The sequence below is a fragment of the Pseudochaenichthys georgianus genome, chromosome 11 (genome assembly GCF_902827115.2).
Source record: "Pseudochaenichthys georgianus chromosome 11, fPseGeo1.2, whole genome shotgun sequence".
In the NCBI taxonomy this organism is placed as follows: Eukaryota; Metazoa; Chordata; class Actinopteri; order Perciformes; family Channichthyidae; genus Pseudochaenichthys; species Pseudochaenichthys georgianus.
This window is the reverse complement of record NC_047513.1, coordinates 2,975,263-3,003,014: the sequence shown is the minus strand read 5'-3', so window position 1 is coordinate 3,003,014 and position 27,752 is coordinate 2,975,263. Positions and strand designations below refer to the sequence as shown.

The window sequence follows — 27,752 nt, the reverse complement described above, 5'->3', positions numbered from 1 at the left end:
GGGTGGTTGGTAGAAGGTGAGGAGGTCAGTGAGGTAGGGGGGGGGGGGGGGGCAGATGGTGGAGGGCTTTGTAAGTGAGGACCAGGAGTTTGTAGTGGATGCGGTGTGAAACGGGGAGCCAGTGGAGTTCTTTGAGGACCGGAGTGATATGATGCCATGACTTGGTGTGGGTGAGGAGTCTGGCGGCTGCGTTCTGGACACGCTGGAGTCTATTGAGAGATGTAGTGCTGATGCCGTAGAGGAGGGAGTTGCAATAGTCAAGGCGGGAGGAGATGAAGGCGTGAATGAGTCGCTCAGCTGCAGGGCGGGTGAGAGAGGGACGGAGTTTGGCAATATTGCGGAGGTGAAAAAATGAGATTTTTACAACTTGACGGATGTGGGGCTCGAGGGAGAGGGTGGGGTCAAATATCACGCCAAGGTTGCGTGCCTGGGTGGAGGGGGAAACAGGGGTGACATCAATGGTGACTGTCAGGTTGGGGTATTGCTGAGGGTGGATTTGGAGCTGATGAGGAGTTCAGTTTTATTGCTGTTGAGTTTTAGGAAGTTGTGTTGCATCCAGGATTGTATTGCAGTCAGACAGGATTCGATGTGGGTGAGGGGGAGGGGGGGGTTGTTGGGGGATTTCGTGCTGAGGTAAATCTGTGTGTCGTCAGCGTAACAGTGAAAGTCCAGGTTGTATTGGCGGAGAATCTGACCAAGGGGGAGGATGTAGATGATGAAGAGGAGGGGGCCGAGTACTGAACCTTGGGGAACACCTTGGGTGACTGAAGCTGTGGCAGAGGAGTGGTTGTTGAGGGAGATGAAGTGGGATCTGTCGGAGAGGTAGGACTGGAGCCACCTGAGTGCAGTACCTTCGATACCGATGTCCTGGAGTCGGGTAAGCAGGATGGTGTGGCTCACGGTATCGAAGGCTGCACTCAGGTCGAGGAGGATAAGGATGTTGAGGGAACCGGTGTCAGCAGAGGTGAGGAGGTCATTGAGGACTTTGATGAGTGTCGTTTCTGTGCTGTGGTTGGGACGAAAACCAGACTGAAGGGGTTCAAAAAGCTGGTTGGTTTGGAGATGGCGGTGGAGTTGTTTGGAGATAATGCGTTCTATTGTTTTTGAGAGAAAGGGGAGGTTGGAGATGGGACGGTAGTTACTGAGGGAGGAGGGATCCAGACCGGGTTTCTTGAGGATGGGAGTGACAGCAGCAGTATTGAAGGCAGAGGGAACGGTTCCTTGGGACAGGGAGGAGTTGAACAGGTTGACAAGGTAGGGGCAGAGGACGGGGAGGCAGGACTTCAGTAGAGGGGTGGGTAGAGGGTCAAGGGAGCAGGTTGTGGGTTTGGAGGAGCTGATCAGTTTGAGTATTTCAGGGGGGGTAACCAGAGTGAACTGTGAGAGGCGGCCGTGGGGAGGAGGGCTCGGGGGGTCCAGGGAGATGGGGGGAGAAATTGTGGTGGTGGATGCTGGGGGAGATGTATGTGTGTCAGATGCAGCGGATAGGGAGAGATTAATGGCAGTGATTTTGTCAGAGAAAAACTGGAGAAATTAACTGCATAAAGTGGAAGTGGAGGAAGGGAGGGTGTCAGTCATAGTCATAGTGACGTAGCGGTCATAGTGACGTCATAGTGACGTAGCGGTCGTAGTGACGTAGCGGTCGTAGTGATGTAGCGGTCGTAGTGACGTAGCGGTCGTAGTGACGTAGCGGTCGTAGTGACGTAGCGGTCGTAGTGACGTCATAGTGACGTAGCAGTCATAGTGACGTCATAGTGACGTAGCGGTCATAGTGTAACGGTCATAGTGACGTAGTGGTCGTAGTGACGTAGCGGTCGTAGTGACGTAGCGGTCATAGTGTAACGGTCATAGTGACGTAGCGGTCGTAGTGACGTAGCGGTCGTAGTGACGTAGCGGTCGTAGTGACGTAGCGGTCGTAGTGACGTAGCGGTCGTAGTGACGTAGCGGTCGTAGTGACGTAGCGGTCGTAGTGACGTAGCGGTCGTAGTGACGTAGCGGTCATAGTGACGTAACGAGCTCCTCACACACACTCACTCAGCCTTATCTTTTCTCAGCCGTGGCTCCGCGGATCTCCGCACTCACACACAGCCTGTCAGCCTGTGTGTCTGTCTCGCAGACCCCACGCCAGAGTTCCCGTTAGCCGGTAATTACCGGACTATGACCGGTAAAATATTCTGAAGACCGTCAAATCTAAATCTCTCCGATCAAATGTCCGGTCAAAATAATTTCCCCTTTGCGCAATAGTTGCGCAACTTGCGCCACTTATGTTATAGTTTTACTGTCGGTCACTCATTACTGGATCCGAGAGCTGCATGACGGGCTGTCGGGAGAGGGAGAGCGCTCCGTTTATTATTCCCGTGTTATTGTAAGTTACTGAACACTTTTGATTAATGTTGTTAATCTACTATAATTAGTTTGTTTAATATCGAATCCTATCAATTTGTTTCAAAGCTCAATAAATAACAAAGAAGACGTTTGACCGGCAAATGTTGTCCAGAAGAATTAAACTTTAACGGACATGTTGACCGGCGGAAAAATATTCTAACGGGAACTCTGCCCCTCGCAGCAACCAGGAAACGACCCCAGTAACCCAGCTCACACTGTCCGCTCCTCGAGCCTCACAGGGCGGAGCAGCGAGCCCTGCAGCGTCCCCCCAGCACGGCCCCCAGACCCCACGCAGCATTCTCATCCGTTTGTGCTGACTGGTGTCATTTCCTGGTTGCTAACAAACGCCATTGTAACACATACACACTGATGTCCAGCTGTAACGGTATTGGACTCATCAGAACAGAGTGGGCGAGCTGACCAATCAGAGCACAGTGGGCTCACAGGGGGGGGGCAGGAGCTCCAACAAGGCGTGTAGGACAGAGAGTGAATACACAGACTACACAGAGATGCTGTGAGAAACCAATGTGAGTTTGGAACATTGAACAAAGTGAATCTATTCTAGTAGACCTCAACAATGGAACTATGATCAGTAGAAATGGCCATGACATGGAGCTTTAACACAAAGTGTATATATATTTCCAACTTTGACTTGGTGAATCTAACAATATTTGCATGTGAAATGCTCCTTGTTCATGTTTACTTTTTAAAAATATATTCTTTTTTTTTATTCGAAACGTCTTTCGATACTTAATGACATACTGTGTTTAGGTTCTGGTGATTTGAATCAGCACCTCGGACAGCAACTGTGAAGGCTCATTTGTTGCCATTAGCCGCTTTCACACCAAATACTTTACTGTACTTAGTGCCCAGCACTTAGTGCCAGCACTTAGTGCCCAGCACTTAGTGCCGGCACTTAGTGCCCAGCACTTAGTGCCCAGCACTTAGTGCCAGCACTTAGTGCCCAGCACTTAGTGCCCAGCACTTAGTGCCAGCACTTAGTGCCCAGCACTTAGTGCCAGCACTTAGTGCCAGCACTTAGTGCCCAGCACTTAGTGCCAGCACTTAGTGCCCAGCACTTAGTGCCAGCACTTAGTGCCCAGCACTTAGTGCCAGCACTTAGTGCCCAGCACTTAGTGCCAGCACTTAGTGCCCAGCACTTAGTGCCAGCACTTAGTGCCCAGTACTTAGTGCCCAGCACTTAGTGCCAGCACTTAGTGCCCCCATGGAACTAAGTACAGATCGCATTCACACCGGAATAAGTCCCTGAGGGAGGATTACTTTGTTATTTTGTGTTGCCATAAGTTAGTCTGTCTGCGTTGGTGCGCGGGGATAATGCTAATGCTAATAATGCTAATGCCAGCAAATACAATGGCGGCTTCACAACACTTTGCAGTGTTTTACAGGGCGTGGTTTGCAATTCGCCCAGCCAATCGAAATTGGTACTTTTCTCCCCAGGATAGTCCCACCTCTCTAGCAGGCACTCAAAATGGGGGTAAAAGTTCTCGGAACTAAGTTCTCTTTTTGGTGTGAACGCAAAATTCCAGGCACTATCGGAAACGGGAAAAGTATGGGGAAAAGTACTCCGGTGTGAACGCGCCTATTGTGGTAAACTTAAAGGGGCCCTACTCTGCTCATGTTCAGGTTCGTAATCGGGAGGAGATACTCCCTCTGGAGGGAACACAGGGATGTCAGCTTTGCAGACCATTTGGAACACACTACAGGAAAGAAAACCCGAATAAACATGATATGGCCCCTTTATCACACCGTATAAACAGTATTTCCCACTCTGGATTAATCAATGTAACAATATTTGTATATAGAAATTGGTCCTTGTGCACATTTAAAAAATATATATTAATTTAGGTTTCGGAATCTTCCTGTCATTCAATCCATAACTACATGCTGTGTTTAGGTTCTAGTGCTGTGTTTTGTGTTCACGCCAAGACTACTGCAACTCCCTCCTGGCTGGTCTACCTGCATGTGCCATCCGACCTCTGCAGCTCATCCAGGATGCAGCGGCTCGTCTGGTCTTCAACCTTCCTAAATTCTCCCACACCACGCCGCTCCTCCGCTCCCTCCACTGGCTTCCGGTAACTGCTAGAATCCACTTCAAGACACTGGTACTTGCGTACCATGCTGCGAATGGATCTGGCCCTTCCTACATCCAGGACATGGTTAAACCGTACACCCCAGCACGTGCACTCCGCTCTGCATCAACCAACGACTCGCTGCACCCTCGCTGCGAGGGGGACCCAAGTTCCCATCAGCAAAAACACGTGGGTTTGCTATCCTGGCTCCAAAATGGTGGAATGAGCTCCCATTGACATCAGGACAGCAGAAAGCTTACACACCTTCCAGACTGAAAACTCATCTCTTTCGACACCACTTCGAGCGATAGAACTATTAACAAAGCATTTATATACTAATAAAGGACTGGCTTATCTAAAGCCAGTTGAGTAGCACTTGAAATGTTTTTGCTCTTTGAAACCTGATGTACTGTTTTCTTCAAGCTTGTATTTTGTTGGTCGAACGCACTTATCGTAAGTCGCTTTGGATAAAAGCGTCAGCTAAATGCAATGTAATGTAATGTAATGCGAGATGGTCCGCCATATTGGACAACGCCGGACGGCAGCCCAAGTAGGACAACATTGACACAGTGGCTTTTGGCAAAGCTCAAAAGGAAATCGAGAGAGAGAGAGAGAGAGAGAGAGAGAGAGAGAGAGAGAGAGAGAGAGAGAGAGAGAGAGAGAGAGAGAGAGAGAGAGAGATGAGTTATTTGTTATTACAACGTGACTTCATTATTTAACAACTTTTTTTATTGGGTTCTTTTATTTGGGGTTAAGTACATTGTCAGAATAAGTGAGAAATGAATGAAACTTCTGTTAGACATACATGTTTGCACACATTCACAGTAAATATGTATTCAGTATGATAGCTGCTCGATATGCTATATTGATCCAATAGTGCACATACAGTATCTCTGCATTGAGATCAGCACCCTGGACAGCGACTGTGATGACTCATTTCTTGCTGTTTTGATAGTTTCAAAAGGAAATGTGAAGAAAAGTGATAATATGTGCCGAGTTAGGACTAGTATTTCATTTAGAACTTGATTTAGGTTTATTAGATTTCAAAATGTATTAGATTGTTAAGTTTGTGTATAGGTGTTACTATAAAAAAGACAATTCAGTATATTTGTTGTCATGTCTGTTTCTTTTTCCTGTATGCATAGCAATTTGAGGTTTCAACTTGTACTACATGTGTTGTGTACAGCTACCACTGTTACAAGTGTCCTTCTTGTCTATTGCAAGGTTAGTTGAAATCAAAGTCCCCATGCGACTGTGCAATAAAGAAACAGACTGAGTGTCCTCAGGGTTCAGAGCAGAATGTGTAGATGGCATTTGAATAGAGTGTGGGCACATGCAGCTACCACACGCACCTCTTTGGCCAGTCTGCGGGCTTCATAGTAGGGCCGTGCTTTCTCGATGCAGGCACCGAGCTGGGTGCCCTGCGCATTGAGCCTCCTGGCAGAATCAGTGAGGACCCTCCTGTAGCTGGACCTGGCCTCCTGCAGGGAGCACACACACACAGACAACACACCACATGTCACATTCAGGTTGTAAATACAGCACTACAATAAACAGTCAATAAACAAACAACTTCCTCACATCCAGCTGCAGCTCCAGCTTGTTGATCTCATCACTGGCTTGGTTAAGTTGCTCCAGCTCATCCTGGAACCAAAAGGGGAAATCAATATTAAAAACATATATAAAACACTTACAGAAAAGCTGGACAGATGTCGTAAACAAAGCAATGGTTAGGAGTTCAGTGAGGGCACAGAGAGGCTGTCCATCCTGGTACCAGCCTGTGAGAGGAGCAGGCTGGTGCCGTGTGTGCCCATGTGTATTACGCCTCGCTTAGTTCATATGCAGAAGGTTAATGATATAAAACTAGCTATTCTGTGAAAATAAAACGACAGTAGCCTATCTCTAATAGCTATGTCGGTAAAAATGATAACTGTGTAACATGCCTGAATTCTCGGGTCCAATTCCTCCTCCCCTCCGGTGTTTCTCTGGTGCTCCGGTTCGTTCTCACAGTCCGCTTCCATCTCCTCCGCAGGCTCTGCCTCCGCGCCTCTCCGCCTCAACATGCCGCCTCTCGCCTCTTCCCCCGGGGTCTCCTCCCGAGGACCGGTCGGTTCAGGGAACCCCGAGCCGTTCGGGATTTCACGCGACGTCCCTGGCTCCATTTGCGGCCTGTGTCCGGCTGCCGTGTAAATAGCGTTAGCCTGCTGGCTCCACACGGTGTTCGCGGTTAAGCCGCTGGAAACATGCCATTCAAAACTAGGAATACTTTTAGCATTCAAATGTCACGCTGATATATTAAATCCTTTGCATGCTAATGCTAGCAAACACGTAGCCTGGCTGCTTTAGTATAGGAGCTCGTGAGACTAACAGTGACACCCCGCAATTATCTTCTTGGGGGCTCTTATTCCGTTGACCCCCTTACACAATTGCATATGTTTGTTTTTACGTAGCGGCTACTATGTGGCCCACTAACTTATTTCGTAGATGTCAAATACAATGTAGTCTGTTGCCAGGGGGTCCCTGAACTGATTGCCCCCCGCCCCCCAATACTGACCATGATTGTTGACATTTAAAGGGCTGTACTACATGATTCACAATACTTAATCTCAATATTTTTAGAAAATAAAAAATGTCCTGCTTGCAACTGCTTTTCCACAAGATGATACGTTTCAAGCCAAGTTTCAAAGATAACCATTTTGTTATGTGGTATTGTTTAAGCATTGCTATCTTTGCAAATCAATGAAATGTCATTCTTAAAGATCACCCAAACTCACAATTGCCATACTATCCACTCAGTAGTTGCAGTGACATACTTCACAAAGCCTGCCGGCGGTCCCAATATTTTTATTATTAACATTTCAGTGTGGCATCGCCTATTTATTTGTACCTGTTAACTCATAACTACATGTGTGACAGCTTAAAATAAAATAAATCACAACTGAAATATCAAACTCCTGATTCTCTTCTGAAACGTGTTCCTGAGGTCCTAATTCAATTCTTTGTCTGAAACTCTACTTCTGCTGTCTTTGGGATGCCATGTGTCAAAGTGCTAGTGTAGCGTTTCATTATTATAAAACCAGAATGCTTACAAATATTACAAAGAAAGTCACATTTTATATAACTGAATAATTGAAGAAGAAGCAAAATACAAATGACTAAACATGTTCCACAGAGGTCAAAGACTCCACTTGGTACTCGTTACATCACATGGGCAGAATATATCCTTCATATTGATGCATTGGTTTCTGCAAAGGATATAAGGCAGTATTTTAACTTGGGTCATCTGCCAATGAGTTCTAATAAGGAAATGAGCAGAGGATTTGAATCCACACGACATGGAAGTCAACATTTTATGAAACATACAAAATAAGTACATCATCTCCACTCTCCTCAAACAGTGCCAGAAATAAACAACTGCGATTCCAGACATCCTCGCGGTTTCACTTCCTGCTGCTACGTGTTGGACTTCTGTCTTTTCCAGAACCTCTTCACCTCGCTGTGTCCCTGTGGACTCACCACCAGCACCCTGTGAGCCACGTCCTGCCACACCAGGCAGCCCATGCCCTGCAGAGGAACAGCAGCATTAGCAGCATCAGCACATGCACAGCTCATCCAACAGGGAACTACTGAGGGGTCAGGAGGTGGGGGTATTGGAGCTGTAGCCGTGACTGACGGAAGCTTCCTGACTTTGTTCAAAGTGCACACCCGATGACCCTTTGGAATTGCTATATTGAAATTTGAAGTAAAACAATGCACATGTGGAAATGTGATTACATCTTTTGTTGTGTAACTGTAACGGAATACAGTTACCTCACATGTAATGTGTTACTCCACATCCAACAGGCTGAGCCCGGTGAACAGCGATGCTGTGATCACTGCGCTGCGCCTGCTCTCGGATGAGACGTGCCAGCTGATGGGGTTTGCCTTAATCAATAAACAATCTTAATGAAATATTAAAAGCTTTCTGAACGTCTGAATGCTCGTCTTTTTTGCCCTATCGATTTATTTGCAGTGACGATGCCACATCCATGCCGCAGCAATTACTCACTGATGTACCGTGTTATCTGTTGTCCAAAGCTAAGACCTCCAAGTCAGGATGAGTGTTCTTTGAAGCAGCCTTTATGCCTTTGGGTTCCTCTTTCCTGTAGTGTGTTCTACATGTTGGTGTGCAAAGGCTCACAGCCCCTGTGTTGCTCTCCCACACTATACATCAGTGGTCTCTAGTGTGAACAAGGTGCACAGCACAAGTTACCACTGAGAGCCGCGCAGAGAAGAATGTCACGAAACCTAAAGTGATTATTAAATCAATAGTGTGCTCTCCAGTGTCAGATATGGGAGCGTATCTAACCTGAGCTCTGTCCCGCAGCACCTCGAAGTCCACCTGCGAGAGGAACTGGTTGTAGAGCACTCCTGAAGGAGAGGCACAGGGGAGGGAAGAGGTTAAAGGTCAGCACAAGGTCGACACTCATCATCTCTGTAGACGTCAGTCAGCTCACATGCACTTCTGTTGAACCCATTTATCAAATATAGACCTTTTCTACAGGCAAAGTCCCTGAAGCTGCAAAGAGAGTCGATTCTCAAACAAAGCCGAATAATGTTAGGCCCTTGAGAACATACACGACTAAAGGCCGTCCACTCGTAAAAGCAGGGTCCCTAACCTGCCGATAGTACGCGTTGTAAAGCCTGATTCAAAGCGCTTCAATCGGGCGGGGCAGCCACGGCACCCGTTCCTACGCTGTTCAAAAGTGGGTTGAAAATACGTGCTGTGCTGCATATCAAATCAAGCGCTCCCTTCACGAACAGCGATTGATATATTATGACTTTTGGAGAGCCGTCATCCCGACTCCGCGACACGTAATCAAAACATTTCAATCATTCCTGTGATTTTTTCAGACTGCCAAAAAAGCAACATTGCCAGGTTTTGTTCCAACAGGTGCAGCCTTCCTCTTTACGCCACAAGCACAGCACTGCGCTGAAGGCCAGGCTCCTTCTCGTCAAAACCTTTCAATCATTCCAGCCATAGTTGTGTGAGGAAGACGGTGACCTCACCCTCTGTGAACGTCAGGCGGTCTCTCTCCAGCTCCCACAGTCTGATCTGATCTGTGATGGTGGGGGGCAGCACCGGGGTCTGCAGCACAGGGGGGGGGGGGGGGTGAACACACTGAGCCAATGGTATGGTGCTTCTGTACAGCTGTAACCTGTGTGCAGTCTCGTAATCTGTTTCATGTGTTATATAGCATTTCCTGTATGGCCCTCTATCTGCCTTGTTTCTGAGGATCAACTGGCTTCATGGCGACTTTGCAACATCTGTCTAAGGCAGGGGTCTCCAACCTTTCTCCACCTGAGAGCTACTTTGAAAAAATGAAAGTGGCCAAGAGCTACTTGCATCGCATCGCTTACATTTATTCACATAGCACTCATCAGTTGAATTAAGCTACTTTTTTGTGAAATCAATACCTAAAGCTTATCTAAAATCTTAACTTCACATCAAGGTGCAAGAAAACGACAATTTCTCACATATTAATATGGACAACATAGTAAGTACATCACTGAAGATTCACATAAATGTCCAAGAGCAAATTACAATGTTTTCACTTCTTCTTATGGCCCACATAGTAAATACATCGCCTTAATCACCACCTTGCAAGCATCTTATGGCACGTCTGTAAAATAAGTGCATTCACTCTTTTTTACAGTCAGTGAGATGACTGGCGCTGCATGGAGTCCACCATACAGGTGTCTGCTGGACCCACTTAGGTTCACTCTAATAGAGTCATTTACATGTTCATCAGTCGGTCTTGTTCTGTATTTAGATTTCATTCATGCCAGAAAAGGCTGCTTCACAAAGGCAATTAGAGCCACATAAAGCAGACAGGTTCAGTGCTGCTTGGTGATGTTCTTATAGTTTTCTGGGCGTACAAGGCTCCAGAAATGTTGTGAGTTTTGCTGAGACTTAAGCTGAACATGATTTTGGAGATTTATAACCTCCATCTCCATCTCCACAGGATTGACACTGAACCGTGCAGCCATCTTTTCTTCTTCTTCGTGTTGACATGACATTATAAGCCATAATAAATCAATTGTATAGGTCTAGCCTCCCTATATCTGTGTGTGACATTTTTCCATCCTCAAAAACAAATACTTCCGCAGTCTAGCTGCAGCTTCAAGCAACGGTCTTCTGTTAAAAAAAGGACACTGAATGTCTTGAATGAGGCATCACACACATGACCTGAGTCTGAACAAAGCAGACAACAGGAGTATTTACAACAGCATTATAAAAACAAAAATAGTGCATGTGGGTGCACACTTACATTCTCTGTTTTACCGTTACATGAATCCCATGAATGTATGAGATTAAGTTAGCTTCATCATCTCAATCAGTGGTTAAGTGAATCATAAAGTTTCTATCAGGTCACTATCAGCCTGTCACTCTTATTAGTAGTTATTTTCAGGAGGGGGCGGGGCTTGGAGGAACAGAGAGGAGACGGTGATCGCGGAAGCTTTCCTCCTGCCTTCACAAACTTTACACGCGTATTTAACTGAAAATAGCAAGAGGACATTCATACTCTGCAATCCAAGACTTGATTAAATCCACCAAAAACCTGACATGACGATAACGAGTGTTTTTCAAAAACACAAATCCCTCCCTCTGTGTCTCTGAGCCGCAGCGACAGGGCCTGATTCAGAGCGGGTCATTCTGCCGTTGGTTCTGACTGGTGCTGCTGGAGAAAGCAGACTGCTCCGTGTGTGGTGTCGCTGTGCCGCTGTCACATCTGCTCCTTGATCTCTGCGTCACGGACTAATTTTATATTCGTGTGACAGAAACAATTCTAAAATAAAAAAACTTTATTGTCCGGCCGCGGCCGAAAAATCAAGAAGCAACCTTACTACGCTATAATCGATAATCGAGCTGCGAGCTACTGAAAAGCTGCCCGCGAGCTACCGGTAGCTCGCGATCGACGTGTTGGAGACCCCTGGTCTAAGGACTACAGATTTAAAAAATGCGTCACTGTTCAATAAACTGGTAAATGAAATAAATGAAAGTGTTCTAGTTATTAGAAAGCAGTGTGAGGAGAGCAGAGTGGATGCCTGTACCTGTCTGAGCATGACAGGATGCGCTCTGGTCCGCAGGAAGTGGATAATCTGAAGAGAGAAAAGACTTCACATAAATCTGCAATCCCAGTCAAGACCCCCCCTTGATTACCTGACCCCCCCATCTGTGGTGGGCCATTGTGTGCAGCATGTGAGTACCTGTTGTGCTGTGATGCCGTTGGCGATGGCTTGCTGCACTGACTCCCTTGTTACCTGGGCAACCACGACGTTGGGGAAGCGATAGAGCATCTCGCTGAAGAGAGCCACCAGAGCGATCTGCAGCTCTGAGTCTGTAAGAGTCACAGGTCTGTTAGTTTGCACACGGCCCTGCGTTCTGACCACACACACAGAGCGGATACATGCTGCCACACTTACATGTGTTGGTGTGAGTGCGTTTCAGCATGGGGCGACATAAGGCTGTTCTTGTGTCTCTACAGACGTCTGTCCGTACATGTGCCTCAGGGCGCCCCCATGTGAAGCATGGCCCCATGCCCTTTTATCACCCGGTGCACACGCTCACAGGTTACTTTGCACTCTCAGGAGCCATATTGGCTACACAAAGCAAGCGGCCCTAACACATGGTGTGATTGTGAACACAGCACCACACTAATAAAGACATTACTGGTGTTCAAATAAGGCTGTGTCATATGATTTGGTAAATTGAGCAGACTTTTGTTAATGACTTGGTAATGCAAATGATAAACCTTTCTACCTAGCAAGCTAGCTCACAGCGTCAATCATCACGTCCTGTGAGGAAGCGGAACCCTTCACACACCGGCGCGAGTGTTCACAGTGAACAACACAGTGCACGAAGGGAAGTGTTACAGCAGTGTCCCCCACATTAGCTTTATGCTAAGCTAACCGTGTGCTGACTTGGGACCCTCACACACACATATCAGAGTGATGTTCACCTGATGATCTCATTCTCAATAAGGATGCAACAGTTGAACCTTCTTTCAGAAATGTATACGTTGTTTATCTTGATAGTTTTGTAGTCACTGGTTTTAATAATCTAACCGTGGTGCGGTTCAGCTGTTCTTTGTAGTTATGTATTAATATATATATGAACCTCTCAGCCTTCTTAGGAGTGATTTCATATGAGCAGGAACCTTGTGGAGATGTAGTTGTTTGTGTTAACAGCAGCGGCGAACCGTCAGGGCCTTCAAGGTGTTCAGAGAATACCCCGGAACACTCAGACAAAACAAACAACAAATGGATTTAATTATATAAATAAAATGAATAAATGAGAATGGTATCTGTGTTGTTGATCTGTAATATCACAGTGTTACATTGATTTGTTTGTCCTTCTCGGACCATGCACTACGCAATTCAGTGGTTTTGTGTTAGAAAAGAAAGCAACCAATCAGATCTTGTTCTTGATTGAATGCCCTGGCCGTTGCACTGAATGAGAGCGTACGTTTGGACTGACAGTTTGATCAACCAATCAGATATTGATTTGTAGCCATCACAAACATCTTCCAGTGGTCAGACATACCTGTGTATGCGTAGAGACGGTAATTGGTTTCTACGACGATGAAGCCTGCGTCTCCGGTCCCAGGCGTGGCCAGGGTGGAGGAGGTGGAGGTGACCCCTGCAGCCAGAGTGATGGCCAGTCTGGTGGGGTAGTACCGCCGCGACTTCCTCTGATAACCACGCACAGAAGAATTACGTATGGTACACTAAACTGACACCGTAGGACTGGACACTAAGCGTGACTAAATGCAATACATCGAAACAAAACCACTCGCTTCTAATTCTCTCAGTTTCAAACACACATGACATTATCCTGGCTAATTATTACATTTTGAGAGCATATTCACTGCAAATGGATCAATCCAGAACATTAGTCAAATGGTGAAACCGATAACTGATTATTCCTGCTCCCTGCTCGCTGCTCACTGCTGACTGCTGACTGCTGACTGCTCACTGCTGACTGCTGACTGCTGACTGCTCACTGCTGACTGCTGACTGCTGACTGCTGACTGCTCACTGCTGACTGCTGACTGCTGACTGCTGACTGCTGCTCGCTGCTGACTGCTGACTGCTGACTGCTCGCTCCTCGCTGCTCACTGCTGACTGCTCACTGCTCACTGCTCACTGCTGACTGCTGACTGCTCACTGCTCACTGCTCACTGCTGACTGCTGACTGCTGACTGCTCACTGCTGACTGCTGACTGCTGACTGCTGACTGCTCACTGCTGACTGCTGACTGCTGACTGCTCACTGCTGACTGCTGACTGCTCACTGCTGACTGCTGACTGCTCACTGCTGACTGCTGACTGCTCACTGCTGACTGCTCACTGCTGACTGCTCACTGCTGACTGCTGACTGCTGACTGCTCACTGCTCACTGCTGACTGCTGACTGCTCACTGCTGACTGCTGACTGCTCACTGCTCACTGCTGACTGCTGACTGCTCGCTGCTGACTGCTCGCTGCTGACTGCTCACTGCTGACTGCTGACTGCTCGCTGCTCACTGCTGACTGCTGCTCGCTGCTCACTGCTCACTGCTGACTGCTCACTGCTGCTCGCTGCTGACTGCTCACTGCTGACTGCTCACTGCTGACTGCTGACTGCTCACTGCTGACTGCTGCTCGCTGCTCGCTGCTCACTGCTCACTGCTGACTGCTGACTGCTGACTGCTCACTGCTGACTGCTGACTGCTGACTGCTGACTGCTGACTGCTCACTGCTCACTGCTCACTGCTGACTGCTGACTGCTCGCTGCTGACTGCTGCTCGCTGCTCACTGCTGACTGCTCACTGCTCACTGCTCACTGCTGACTCCTCGCTCCTCGCTGCTCGCTGCTCCCTGCTGACTGCTGACTGCTCACTGCTCACTGCTGACTGCTGACTGCTGACTGCTCGCTGCTGACTGCTCACTGCTCACTGCTGACTGCTCACTGCTGACTGCTGCTCGCTGCTGACTGCTGACTGCTCGCTGCTCACTGCTCGCTGCTCACTGCTGACTGCTGACTGCTCGCTGCTCGCTGCTCACTGCTGACTGCTCACTGCTCACTGCTGACTCCTCGCTCCTCGCTGCTCGCTGCTCCCTGCTGACTGCTCACTGCTCACTGCTCACTGCTCGCTGCTCACTGCTGACTGCTGACTGCTGACTGCTGACTGCTGACTGCTGACTGCTCACTGCTCACTGCTGACTGCTGACTGCTGACTGCTGACTGCTGCTGGCTGCTCACTGCTGGCTGCTCGCTGCTCACTGCTCGCTGCTGACTGCTGACTGCTGACTGCTCACTGCTCACTGCTGACTGCTGACTGCTCACTGCTGACTGCTCACTGCTGACTGCTGACTGCTGACTGCTGACTGCTCACTGCTGACTGCTCACTGCTGACTGCTCACTGCTGACTGCTGACTGCTCACTGCTGACTGCTCACTGCTGACTGCTGACTGCTCACTGCTGACTGCTGACTGCTCACTGCTGACTGCTCACTGCTGACTGCTCACTGCTGGCTGCTCGCTGCTCGCTGCTGACTGCTCACTGCTGACTGCTCACTGCTGACTGCTGACTGCTGACTGCTCACTGCTGACTGCTGCTCGCTGCTCGCTGCTCACTGCTGACTGCTGACTGCTGACTGCTCACTGCTCACTGCTCACTGCTCACTGCTGACTGCTGACTGCTGACTGCTGACTGCTGACTGCTCACTGCTCACTGCTCACTGCTGACTGCTGACTGCTCGCTGCTGCTCGCTGCTCACTGCTGACTGCTCACTGCTCACTGCTGACTCCTCGCTCCTCGCTGCTCGCTGCTCCCTGCTGACTGCTGACTGCTCACTGCTCACTGCTCACTGCTGGCTGCTGACTGCTGACTGCTCGCTGCTGACTGCTCACTGCTGACTGCTCACTGCTCACTGCTCACTGCTCACTGCTGACTGCTGCTCGCTGCTGACTGCTGGCTGCTGGCTGCTCGCTGCTCACTGCTCGCTGCTCACTGCTGACTGCTGACTGCTCGCTGCTCGCTGCTCACTGCTGACTGCTCACTGCTCACTGCTCACTGCTGACTCCTCGCTCCTCGCTGCTCGCTGCTCCCTGCTGACTGCTCACTGCTGACTGCTGACTGCTGACTGCTGACTGCTCACTGCTCACTGCTGACTGCTGACTGCTCACTGCTGACTGCTCACTGCTCACTGCTCACTGCTCACTGCTGACTGCTGACTGCTCACTGCTCACTGCTGACTGCTCACTGCTCACTGCTCACTGCTCACTGCTCACTGCTCACTGCTGACTGCTCACTGCTGACTGCTGACTGCTCACTGCTCACTGCTGACTGCTGACTGCTCGCTGCTCACTGCTGACTGCTCACTGCTGACTGCTGACTGCTCGCTGCTCGCTGCTGACTGCTCACTGCTGACTGCTCACTGCTGACTGCTGCTCGCTGCTGACTGCTGACTGCTCACTGCTGACTGCTGACTGCTCACTGCTGACTGCTGACTGCTGCTCGCTGCTCGCTGCTCACTGCTGACTGCTGACTGCTGACTGCTGACTGCTGACTGCTCACTGCTCACTGCTCACTGCTGACTGCTCACTGCTCACTGCTGACTGCTCGCTGCTGACTGCTGCTCGCTGCTCACTGCTGACTGCTCACTGCTCACTGCTGACTGCTCACTGCTGACTGCTCACTGCTGACTGCTGACTGCTCGCTGCTGACTGCTCACTGCTGACTGCTCGCTGCTCACTGCTGACTCCTCGCTCCTCGCTGCTCCCTGCTGACTGCTGACTGCTCACTGCTGACTGCTCACTGCTGACTGCTCACTGCTCACTGCTGACTGCTCACTGCTGACTGCTGCTCGCTGGTCACTGCTCACTGCTGACTGCTCACTGCTCACTGCTCACTGCTGACTGCTCACTGCTGACTGCTGACTGCTCACTGCTCACTGCTCACTGCTGACTGCTGACTGCTCACTGCTGACTGCTGACTGCTGACTGCTCGCTGCTGACTGCTCACTGCTGACTGCTGACTGCTCACTGCTGACTGCTCACTGCTCACTGCTGACTGCTCACTGCTCACTGCTGACTGCTCACTGCTGACTGCTGCTCGCTGCTCGCTGCTCGCTGCTGACTGCTCGCTGCTGACTGCTCGCTGCTGACTGCTCACTGCTGACTGCTGACTGCTGACTGCTCACTGCTGACTGCTGACTGCTCACTGCTGACTGCTGACTGCTGACTGCTGCTCGCTGCTCGCTGCTGACTGCTGACTGCTCGCTGCTCACTGCTGACTGCTGACTGCTCACTGCTCACTGCTCACTGCTGACTGCTGACTGCTCACTGCTCACTGCTGACTGCTGACTGCTCACTGCTCACTGCTCACTGCTGACTGCTGACTGCTGACTGCTGACTGCTGACTGCTCACTGCTGACTGCTGACTGCTCACTGCTGACTGCTGGCTGCTCGCTGCTCGCTCCTCGCTGCTCACTGCTGACTGCTCACTGCTCACTGCTCACTGCTGACTGCTGACTGCTCACTGCTGACTGCTGACTGCTGACTGCTCACTGCTGACTGCTGACTGCTCACTGCTGACTGCTGACTGCTCACTGCTCACTGCTGACTGCTCACTGCTGACTGCTCACTGCTGACTGCTGACTGCTGACTGCTCACTGCTGACTGCTGACTGCTCACTGCTGACTGCTCACTGCTGACTGCTCACTGCTGACTGCTCACTGCTGACTGCTCACTGCTCGCTGCTGACTGCTCACTGCTGACTGCTGACTGCTCGCTGCTCGCTGCTGACTGCTCGCTGCTCGCTGCTGACTGCTCACTGCTGACTGCTCACTGCTGACTGCTCACTGCTGACTGCTGACTGCTGACTGCTCACTGCTCACTGCTGACTGCTCACTGCTGACTGCTGCTCGCTGCTGACTGCTGACTGCTCGCTGCTCACTGCTCGCTGCTCACTGCTGACTGCTGCTCGCTGCTGACTGCTGACTGCTCGCTGCTCACTGCTCGCTGCTCACTGCTGACTGCTGACTGCTCACTGCTGACTGCTGACTGCTGACTGCTGACTGCTCACTGCTCACTGCTGACTGCTCACTGCTGACTGCTCACTGCTCGCTGCTGACTGCTCACTGCTGACTGCTGACTGCTCGCTGCTCACTGCTGACTGCTCGCTGCTCGCTGCTCACTGCTCACTGCTGACTGCTCACTGCTGACTGCTCACTGCTGACTGCTGACTGCTGACTGCTCACTGCTCACTGCTGACTGCTGCTCGCTGCTGACTGCTGACTGCTCGCTGCTCACTGCTCGCTGCTCACTGCTGACTGCTGACTGCTCGCTGCTCGCTGCTCACTGCTGACTGCTCACTGCTCACTGCTGACTCCTCGCTCCTCGCTGCTCCCTGCTGACTGCTCACTGCTCACTGCTCACTGCTGACTGCTCGCTGCTGACTGCTCACTGCTGACTGCTGACTGCTGACTGCTCACTGCTGACTGCTGACTGCTGACTGCTGACTGCTGCTCGCTGCTGACTGCTGGCTGCTCGCTGCTCACTGCTCGCTGCTGACTGCTGACTGCTGACTGCTCACTGCTCACTGCTGACTGCTGACTGCTGACTGCTGACTGCTGACTGCTCACTGCTGACTGCTCACTGCTGACTGCTGACTGCTGACTGCTCACTGCTGACTGCTGACTGCTCACTGCTGACTGCTCGCTGCTGACTGCTCGCTGCTCACTGCTGACTGCTCGCTGCTGACTGCTCACTGCTGACTGCTCACTGCTGCTCGCTGCTCACTGCTGACTGCTGATTGCTGACTGCTCACTGCTGACTGCTGCTCGCTGCTCACTGCTGACTGCTCACTGCTCACTGCTCACTGCTGACTGCTGACTGCTGACTGCTCGCTGCTGACTGCTCACTGCTGACTGCTGACTGCTGACTGCTCACTGCTCACTGCTGACTGCTGACTGCTGCTCGCTGCTGACTGCTGACTGCTCGCTGCTCACTGCTCACTGCTGACTGCTGACTCCTCGCTCCTCGCTGCTCGCTGCTGACTGCTCACTGCTCACTGCTGACTGCTGACTGCTCGCTGCTGACTGCTCACTGCTGACTGCTGACTGCTGACCGCTCACTGCTGACTGCTGACTGCTGACTGCTGCTCGCTGCTGGCTGCTCGCTGCTCACTGCTCGCTGCTGACTGCTGACTGCTCACTGCTCACTGCTCACTGCTGACTGCTGACTGCTCACTGCTGACTGCTGACTGCTGACTGCTGACTGCTGACTGCTCACTGCTGACTGCTGACTGCTCACTGCTGACTGCTGACTGCTGACTGCTGACTGCTGACTGCTGACTGCTCACTGCTGACTGCTCACTGCTCACTGCTGACTGCTGACTGCTCACTGCTGACTGCTGACTGCTGACTGTGGACTGCTGACTGCTCACTGCTCACTGCTCACTCCTCACTGCTGACTGCTGACTGCTCACTGCTCACTGCTCACTGCTGACTGCTGACTGCTGACTGCTCACTGCTCACTGCTCACTGCTCACTGCTCACTGCTCACTGCTCACTGCTCACTGCTGACTGCTCACTGCTGACTGCTGACTGCTCACTGCTGACTGCTGACTGCTCACTGCTGACTGCTGACTGCTCGCTGCTCACTGCTGACTGCTGACTGCTGACTGCTGACTGCTGACTGCTCGCTGCTGACTGCTCGCTGCTGACTGCTCACTGCTGACTGCTGACTGCTCACTGCTCACTGCTGCTTGCTGCTGACTGCTGACTGCTGACTGCTCACTGCTCACTGCTGACTGCTCACTGCTGACTGCTCACTGCTGACTGCTCACTGCTCACTGCTGACTGCTCACTGCTCACTGCTGACTGCTCACCGCTCACTGCTCACTGCTCACTGCTCTAAGTAATGGAAAGCTAAGAACCCATGCCCGACACCTGAGTGAACCTCATTGCTCACTGGGCCGGATTCAGCTGTCTGTTGAACACAGCGACCTTACATTTACTGCAAGCCTCCTAGCTATGTGGAAATATGATGCCTTTAAATGTATATACATGTGTTCTAGTTGTATCACTGTATATTTATCCCATGGCACTTTTCATTTGCCACAGTCAGCTGATATTGCTATATACTGTATAATACGCCACAAAACAATACAATCTTTCTTATCTTTCATATTTGACCATGTTCAGCCTGAATGCAGTTAACTAATGATGCCCAATACGACAGCTGCTTATGTTTTTATAAATATTCTATGTACAGTATATTCTATCTGGAACAAAACCCATTTTGAGTGCCTCCTCATGAGGACACAGTGGAAGCGTGCTCCCTCACCTTCCTCTGGAACACCAGTCCGAACTCCCTGAGGTGCTGCAGGAAGGTCAGCAGCGAGTCGCTCATGCCCTCCACCGAGTAATCCTGAGACCCAGGGAACACACCGTCAGTGACAGGAAGCTCACGGTGAACAGCAGGAATATTAAAGTGTCAAACACTCACTCTGCCCAGAGTGGAGAAGCTGAGCTGGAACAAGAAGGACAGGACCTCCACCAGCTCCATGCCTCGGGACTGCAACACACCACGGGTCACACAGGGGCAGATCACAACCAGCATGGACACATACACCCTGAACAACCAACGCTGACAGAGATTGGAAGCACTGGAATATCTCAAATACTAATTCAACTTAATGTACATGTTCACAGTAATACTTCTTTCCACCTGAATACTGTTAAACTACGGTCACTGCAGCCCAACGCTTCCTGCAGACATTTGGCTTTATTTTCTTTAATAATTGTATTCTGATTACTTACTTTGTAAAATATCTCTTTATCTCTAGCTCTTTCTATGTTTCACTATTTATTTATTTATATTTTTATTGAAGGTTTTTGGAAGAAATCAAACTTTGGAACTTGTTGAAATGCTTAATGTTTCAAACCCCACTCACAAAGTCAAACTGAAATGATACACACAACTTACTTTGTTAAATACATTCCTTAACATACAGGTTTAAATGCTGTTCCAAGAACTCCCCTCTGCCAGAAATACCATTTGGTTGTAAAAAGTAATAACAACGTTACTTATCTATTCATTTTCCTGAAAGTAGTGAGGTTTTGTCTACACAAAGGACTAAGCTGAATGGATCTGAAGCCGTTGAAATGCTCCTCAGTCAGCGGTTTCTCCATTAGGCAGCAGCCCACTGGTTAAGTAGTTAAAGGTAACCAGGTCAGAGTGTCAGAGGGCTCACAGGTACCTGGGCAGTGTTCAGGTACTGGAGGGTGAAGTACCACAGCTGAGAGGCGGTGTCCAGCAGGAGGAACTGGAACCCTGCGGAGGTGATGTAGGGCGCCTCGCCGGCCTCACTGACACACACACACACACACGCACACACACACACACACAGATAAGTTAGGGTGAAATTGACCCCTGCCTGCACGCTGTTAAAACCCCAGTCATAGTTTAGTTTGAATGAACATGTGTTCCTGAAATAACAGTGTTTAAAAGTAGTGTATCAGTACTTGATATGCAGCCAACACTATACATCATGAATATTAAAGTAAAAGAAAGCTGACAATATACTTTATAAACAATTATATATTAACACATGGAATAGACAAACATTTTGACTTGAATCAGTTACACCTCTTCATGAGGCCGGCCTGTACGAGCAGCAGGGCGAGGTCCTGGCTGACGGCAGCCCCGGGGGAGCCCACCATGAACTGCAGGATGACCTCCCAGCGCTCCATGGCGTAGCGGTCCAGACTCAGGATGTCCCGCGCGTGGCGGTCCGGACCCAGAGAGCTGCCCTCGTCCGCCCACGCTTTGCCCCTGCAGGACACAGCAGGGGAACCCCAGATGAGCTCTTTCTGAGAGTACTGCAGGTCAGTCTGTTTGGCTTAAGAATACAATATTAAAAGCACCTACCCGCCCAGCAGAGCGATCCTCAGGTTGTCTTTGAACACTGGATTTAAAATATATCCCTGCAGACCCCCCTGCAGCTGCTGACTGTGCCACAGCCGGAGTCCTGCCAACACCGACACACACTCATCGTGATCCCTGCAGGAAAGGAGACACACACACGCGCGCACACACACGCACACAAACACACACACACATAGGGGTTAGCACACAAAGTAACAGTGAGTGGTTCTGGATTGTTCTGCTCTGAAGTTGTCTTATATCAGAAGCTGTTGTCACATCAAAGAGTCCTTAAGATTCACACAGTGAGGAGTACAGATTGTACATTTGAGTCAAATGCAGTACTGACCTAGGGTCTGCACTCTCAAACAGTCTGAATTGAGGTAGAAGAATCAGTATCATGGGGGGACGTTTGATTGTTGCACCTCTAAGTCATCCTGACTAGTAAAACTCCATCCAATCCCACTTATAAGCTGCTCGAGGTGTGTTAAAGATAAGGGTACCACTTTACAATAAGACTACCCTTATAAGGCTTTACCAATAGTTGTAATTCATGTATTTAATTATGTTGTGAACACTTATATAAGACATGAGATAAACAGGGCGACTGTGACCGGTTGTTGCCAAATAGTGAGCCCACATGTATCTGTACTGCTAAGCCTTATATTGGCTACCTATTACTTCGTCTCCTTCATCAGCCAGCATCCTTGGTATCTGTTGTTCACTCAGTTGATTCTCGCTAAGTAGCCCAATATAAGGCTTAGTCATCTTGCCAAATAGTGAGCCTGTGTTGATGTATGCAAACTATGTTAGACCTGGTTTATAAATGGTTCATAAGTGTTTACAACCTAATGCATAACCTAATTATTAACCCTTTATGAATCCTTTATAAGGGTAGTCTTATTGTAAAGTGGTACCAAGATAAGTAACTTACTTCTGACTGTCTATTTTCCACCCATAACGCCAGAGCTGCCTGCGGGAGGGGCTGATCCAGGAACAGCATGCGCATCACATAGTTCTTGGCCAGAGAGGGGAGTTCCCTGTGGAGATCAGACACAGCATGAAGGGGTCACACACATGAAGGGGTCACGTGTCCGCATCAGAACATCAGCTGCTGCCGCCTCCTACCTGTACACAGCCAGGCATGTGGCCGGGTGGTCGTACAGTCTGTCCAGGACCTGCGGGCTCAGCTCCCTCAGGTACTCATGCAGGTTCTTACACTGCAGCTGGACCCGCAGCTTCATTATCTAACAGAGAGCGGGGTCCTTACACGCGTGGTTTTGTGTATCCCTTAGCGTACATAGGGATCGAACTGCATGTGGCAGAGGAGTTATTATGCTATCAATACACCCTTTCATTCAGTATACGTAGGCATATGTTTACGCATGTTTTATTTAAGTGTGGCAGTTTCAGACACTCGCTCACAAATAAAGCTACTACTGTTGAAAACAGCCCTGAAATAAGCCTCGTTATTATATGGATGTAAATTAATTAATTACCGTGCAGACGGATATCAATTATCAACGAATACCTGACAATAAAGTGAATTTACTGAACTAAATAACTGCATTGTTGTCACTCGGCATTTCTTCGTTTCGCTGTGTGGCCATGTTTCCGGATATATTCTTCTTCGGCTATTTCTAAGGTCATAGGGCGCAGTATCGCCACCTGCTGGACTGAGTGGACATAGAGAGATAGGAATGTATGAATTCTCAATACAAAAAGGGACAAATCTCATGTGAGATTCATTCCACCAATATGTTCTCTATAGTCCGATAGAACAGATATGAGATACTTTATTAATCCCTGTGGGGAAATTGTTTCTCTGCATTTGACCCAACCTGTGTTAGGAGCAGTGTTCTGCCATTTTGAACGGCGCCCGGGGAGCAGTGTAGAGAACGGTGCCTTGCTCAGGGACACCTCGGTAGCACCTCGGTAGCACTTGGTCACAGCACAGTCATACACAGCACACATTATCAAAACATAAACAGATGTACAGAAGTTAAATGTTACATCTGCACATGCACATCTGTCTAACACTAATCAGTCAAATACTTTAGAACTGTTTCACCTGATGTTAGCTGTGCCATGGTTCGTTTGGAGTGCTGTGTTACTGATGGTGTTTCCTGCATGACAGTCGTAGCCTATTAGAGAAGACAGCATTTGTTTTAACTTTGTGTGCCTACAAATATTAAAACTCCCTTTATTGCTTTCCCCTAAAAGCACTGTTGATTTAACATTCCTTTTCATTAAAGAATTAAAAACGTCCGCAACCGAGACCCAAGACGAGTAGATCCCCAGGGTCTATCAGTCATGTTGCAAATTAGGGAAAATATGTAGTCAAACATTAGGGGGGGGGGGGGGGGTCAACAATTCAGGGAGTACGTGAAGCCTTGGAAAATGTAAACAATATAACTTTTTACAGGTTAATGTAAGGAACGCCATGATGTTTAGCTACCACCCAGCTTCACTAAACAATGATCTGTTTCGAAACCCCAAACAGATCACTGCAGCATTACCCCATAATCCCCTCTGTTTCAGCCCTGTTTCCAAAGAGCTGATTCTCTGTCTGTTACTTTAGATGAAAATAAGGAGCCCCTCCCCACGCCCTCGAAGGGGGACACATGTTGATGTAAAAGAGACATGAAGAAGAGGGGACACATGTTGATGTAGAAGAATGAAGAAGAGGGGACACATGTTGATGTAGAAGAGACGTGAAGAAGAGGGGACACATGTTGATGTAAAAGAGACATGAAGAAGAGGGGACACCATGTTGATGTAGAAGAGACGTGAAGAAGAGGGGACACATGTTGATGTAGAAGAGACATCGAGAAGAGGGGACACATGTTGATGTAGAAGAGACATGAAGAAGAGGGGACACAGTTGATGTAAGAGACATGGAGAAGAGGGGACACATGTTGATGTAGAAGAGACACGAAGAAGAGGGGACACATGTTGATGTAGAAGAGACACGAAGAAGAGGGGACACATGTTGATGTAGAAGAGACACGAAGAAGAGGGGACACATGTTGATGTAGAAGAGACATGTAGAAGAGGGGACACATGTTGATGTAGAAGAGACACGGAGAAGAGGGGACACATTGATGTAGAAGAGACATGTAGAAGAGGGGACACATGTTGATGTAGAAGAGACATGAAGAAGAGGGGACACCATGTTGATCTAGAAGAGACATGAAGAAGAGGGGACAACATGTTGATGTAGAAGAGACATGGAGAAGAGGGACACATGTTGATGTAGAAGAACATGGAGAAGAGGGGACACATGTTGATGTATAAGAGACATGGAAAGAGGGACACATGTTGTGTAGAAGAACACGGAGAAGACGGGACACATGTTGATGTAGAAGAGACACGAAGAAGAGGGGACACATGTTGATGTAGAAGAGACACGAGGAAGAGGGGACACATGTTGATGTAGAAGAGACACGAAGAAGAGGGGACACATGTTGATGTAGAAGAGACACGGAGAAGAGGGGACACATGTTGATGAAGAAGAGACACGGAGAAGAGGGGACACATGTTGATGTAGAAGAGACATGAAGAGGGGACACTGTTGATGTAGAAGAGACATGGAGAAGAGGGGACACATGTTGATGTAGAAGAGACACGGAGAAGAGGGACACATGTTGATGTAGAAGAGACACGGAGAAGAGGGGACACATGTTGATGTAGAAGAGACACGGAGAAGAGGGGACACATGTTGATGTAGAAGAGACACGGAGAAGAGGGGACACATGTTGATGTAGAAGAGACATGAAGAGGGGACACATGTTGATGTAGAAGAGACATGGAGAAGAGGGGACACATGTTGATGTAGAAGAGACATGGAGAAGAGGGGACACATGTTTATGTAGAAGAGACATGCAAGAGGGGGACACATGTTGATGTAGAAGAGACATGGAGAAGGGGGACACATGTTGATGTAGAAGAGACATGAAGAAGAGGGGACACATGTTGATGTAGAAGAGACATGGAGAAGAGGGGACACATGTTGATGTAGAAGAGACATGAAGAAGAGGGGACACATGTGATGTAGAAGAGACATGAAGAAGAGGGGACACATATTGATGTAGAAGAGACACGAAGAAGAGGGGACACATGTTGATGTGAAGAGACATGCAGAAGAGGGGACACATGTTGATGTAGAAGAGACGTGGAGAAGAGGGACACATAGTGATGTAGAAGACATGAAGAAGAGGGGACACATGTTGATGTAGAGAGACATGGAGAAGAGGGGACCATGTTGATGTAGAAGAGACATGAAGAAGAGGGGACACATGTTGATGTAGAAGAGACATGGAGAAGAGGGGGACACATGTGATGTAGAAGAAATGGAGAAGAGGGGACACATAGTGATGTAGAAGAGACATGGAGAAGAGGGGACACTAGTGATGAGAAGAGACATGAAGAAGAGGGGACACATGTGATGTAGAAGAGACATGGAGAAGAGGGGACACATGTTGATGTAGAAGAGACATGGAGAAGAGGGGACACATGTTGATGTAGAAGAGACACGGAGAAAGGAGAGGGGACACATGTTGATGTAGAAGAGACACGGAGAAGAGGGGACACATTTGATGAAGAAGAGACAAGGGAAGAGGGGGACACATAGTGATGTAAGGAGACATGGAGAAGAGGGGACCATGTTGATGTAGAAGAGACATGAAGAAGAGGGGGACACATGTTGATGTAAAGAGCATGGAGAAGAGGGGACACATGTTGATGTAGAGAGACATGAAGAAGAGGGGAGAACACATGTTGATGTAGAAGAGACATGGAGAAGAGGGGACCACATAGTGATGTAGAAAGACATGGAGAAGAGGGGACACATGTTGATGTAGAAGAGACATGAAGAGAGGGGACACATGTTGATGTAGACGAGACATGGAAGAAGGAGGGGACACGATGTTATGTAGAAGAACATGAAGAAGAGGGGGACACATGTTGATGTAGAAGAGACGATGAAGAAGAGGGGACACATGTTGTGTAGAAGAGACGTGAGAAGAGAGGGGACACATGTTGATGTAGAAGAGACTGAGAAGAGGGGACACATGTTGATGTAGAAGAGACATGAAGAAGAGGGGACACATGTTGATGTAGAAGAGACATGAAGAAGAGGGGACACATGTTGATGTAGAAGAGACATGAGAAGAGGGGACACAGTTGATGTAGAAGAGACATGAGAAGAGGGGACACATGTTGATGTAGAAGAGACATGAAGAAGAGGGGACACTGTTGATGTAGAAGAGACATGAAGAAGAGGGGACACATGTGATGTAGAAGAGACATGAGAATAGGGACACATGTTGATGTAGAAGAGACATGAAGAAGAGGGGACACATGTTGATGTAGAAGAGACATGAAGAAGAGGGGACACATGTTGATGTAGAAGAGACATGAAGAAGAGGGGACACATGTTGATGTAGAAGAGACATGAGAGAGGGGACACATGTTGATGTAGAAGAGACATGAGAAGAGGGGACACATGTTGATGTAGAAGAGACATGGAAGAAGAGGGGACACATGTTGATGTAGAAGAGACATGGAGAAGAGGGGACACATGTTGATTGTAGAAGAGACATGGAGAAGAGGGGACACATGTTGATGTAGAAGAGACATGAAGAAGAGGGGACACATGTTGATGTAGAAGAGACATGAAGAAGAGGGGACCATGTGATGTAGAAGAGACATGGAGAAGAGGGGACACATGTTGATGTAGAAGAGACATGAGAAGAGGGGACACATGTTGATGTAGAAGAGACATGAGAAGAGGGGACACATGTTGATGTAGAAAGAGACATGAAGAAGAGGGGACACATGTTGATGTAGAAGAGACATGAAGAAGAGGGGACACATGTTGATGTAGAAGAGACAGTGGAAGAAGAGGGGACACATGTTATGTAGAAGAGACATGGAGAAGAGGGGACACATGTTGATGTAGAAGAGACATGAAGAAGAGGGGACACACAGTGATGTAGAAAGAGACATGGAGAAGAGGGGACACATGTTGATGTAGAAGAGACATGGAGAAGAGGGGACACATGTTGATGTAGAAGAGACGTGAAGAAGAGGGGGACACATGCTGATGTAGAAGAGACATGAAGAGGGGACACATGTTGATGTAGAAGAGACATGGAGAAGAGGGGACACATGTTGATGTAGAGAGGACATGGAGGAAGAGGGGACACATGTGATGTAGAAGAGACACGAAGAAGAGGGCACATGTTGATGTAGAGAGACACGCAGAAGAGGGGACACATGTTGATGTAGAAGAGACACGAAGAAGAGGGGACACATGT

The 27,752-nt window shown here is 48.9% G+C and overlaps 2 protein-coding genes across 2 annotated transcripts in view; both read right to left on the bottom strand.

Moving 5' to 3' along the window:
- Window positions 1–6,986, bottom strand: part of sh3bp5lb (SH3-binding domain protein 5-like, b) — a 52,354-nt gene extending 45,368 nt beyond the window's left edge. Inside the window, 3 exon segments of the mRNA XM_034094388.2 lie at window positions 5,828–5,956; window positions 6,057–6,119; window positions 6,419–6,986. Coding sequence (XP_033950279.1) covers window positions 5,828–5,956; window positions 6,057–6,119; window positions 6,419–6,637 — 411 coding nt within the window. The 5' untranslated portion in view covers window positions 6,638–6,986.
- Window positions 6,987–7,826: 840 nt separating this feature from the next.
- On the bottom strand, window positions 7,827–23,044 carry gtf2h4 (general transcription factor IIH, polypeptide 4). Its single transcript, XM_034094387.2, is given in 14 exon segments — window positions 7,827–8,039; window positions 8,824–8,885; window positions 9,525–9,603; window positions 11,571–11,618; window positions 11,727–11,857; window positions 13,063–13,210; window positions 19,852–19,935; window positions 20,014–20,082; window positions 20,768–20,876; window positions 21,157–21,342; window positions 21,439–21,570; window positions 22,367–22,383; window positions 22,385–22,472; window positions 22,561–23,044. Coding segments are annotated over 14 exon segments (1,380 nt in total). The 5' UTR covers window positions 22,677–23,044; the 3' UTR covers window positions 7,827–7,928.
- Window positions 23,045–27,752: the final 4,708 nt, after the last annotated feature.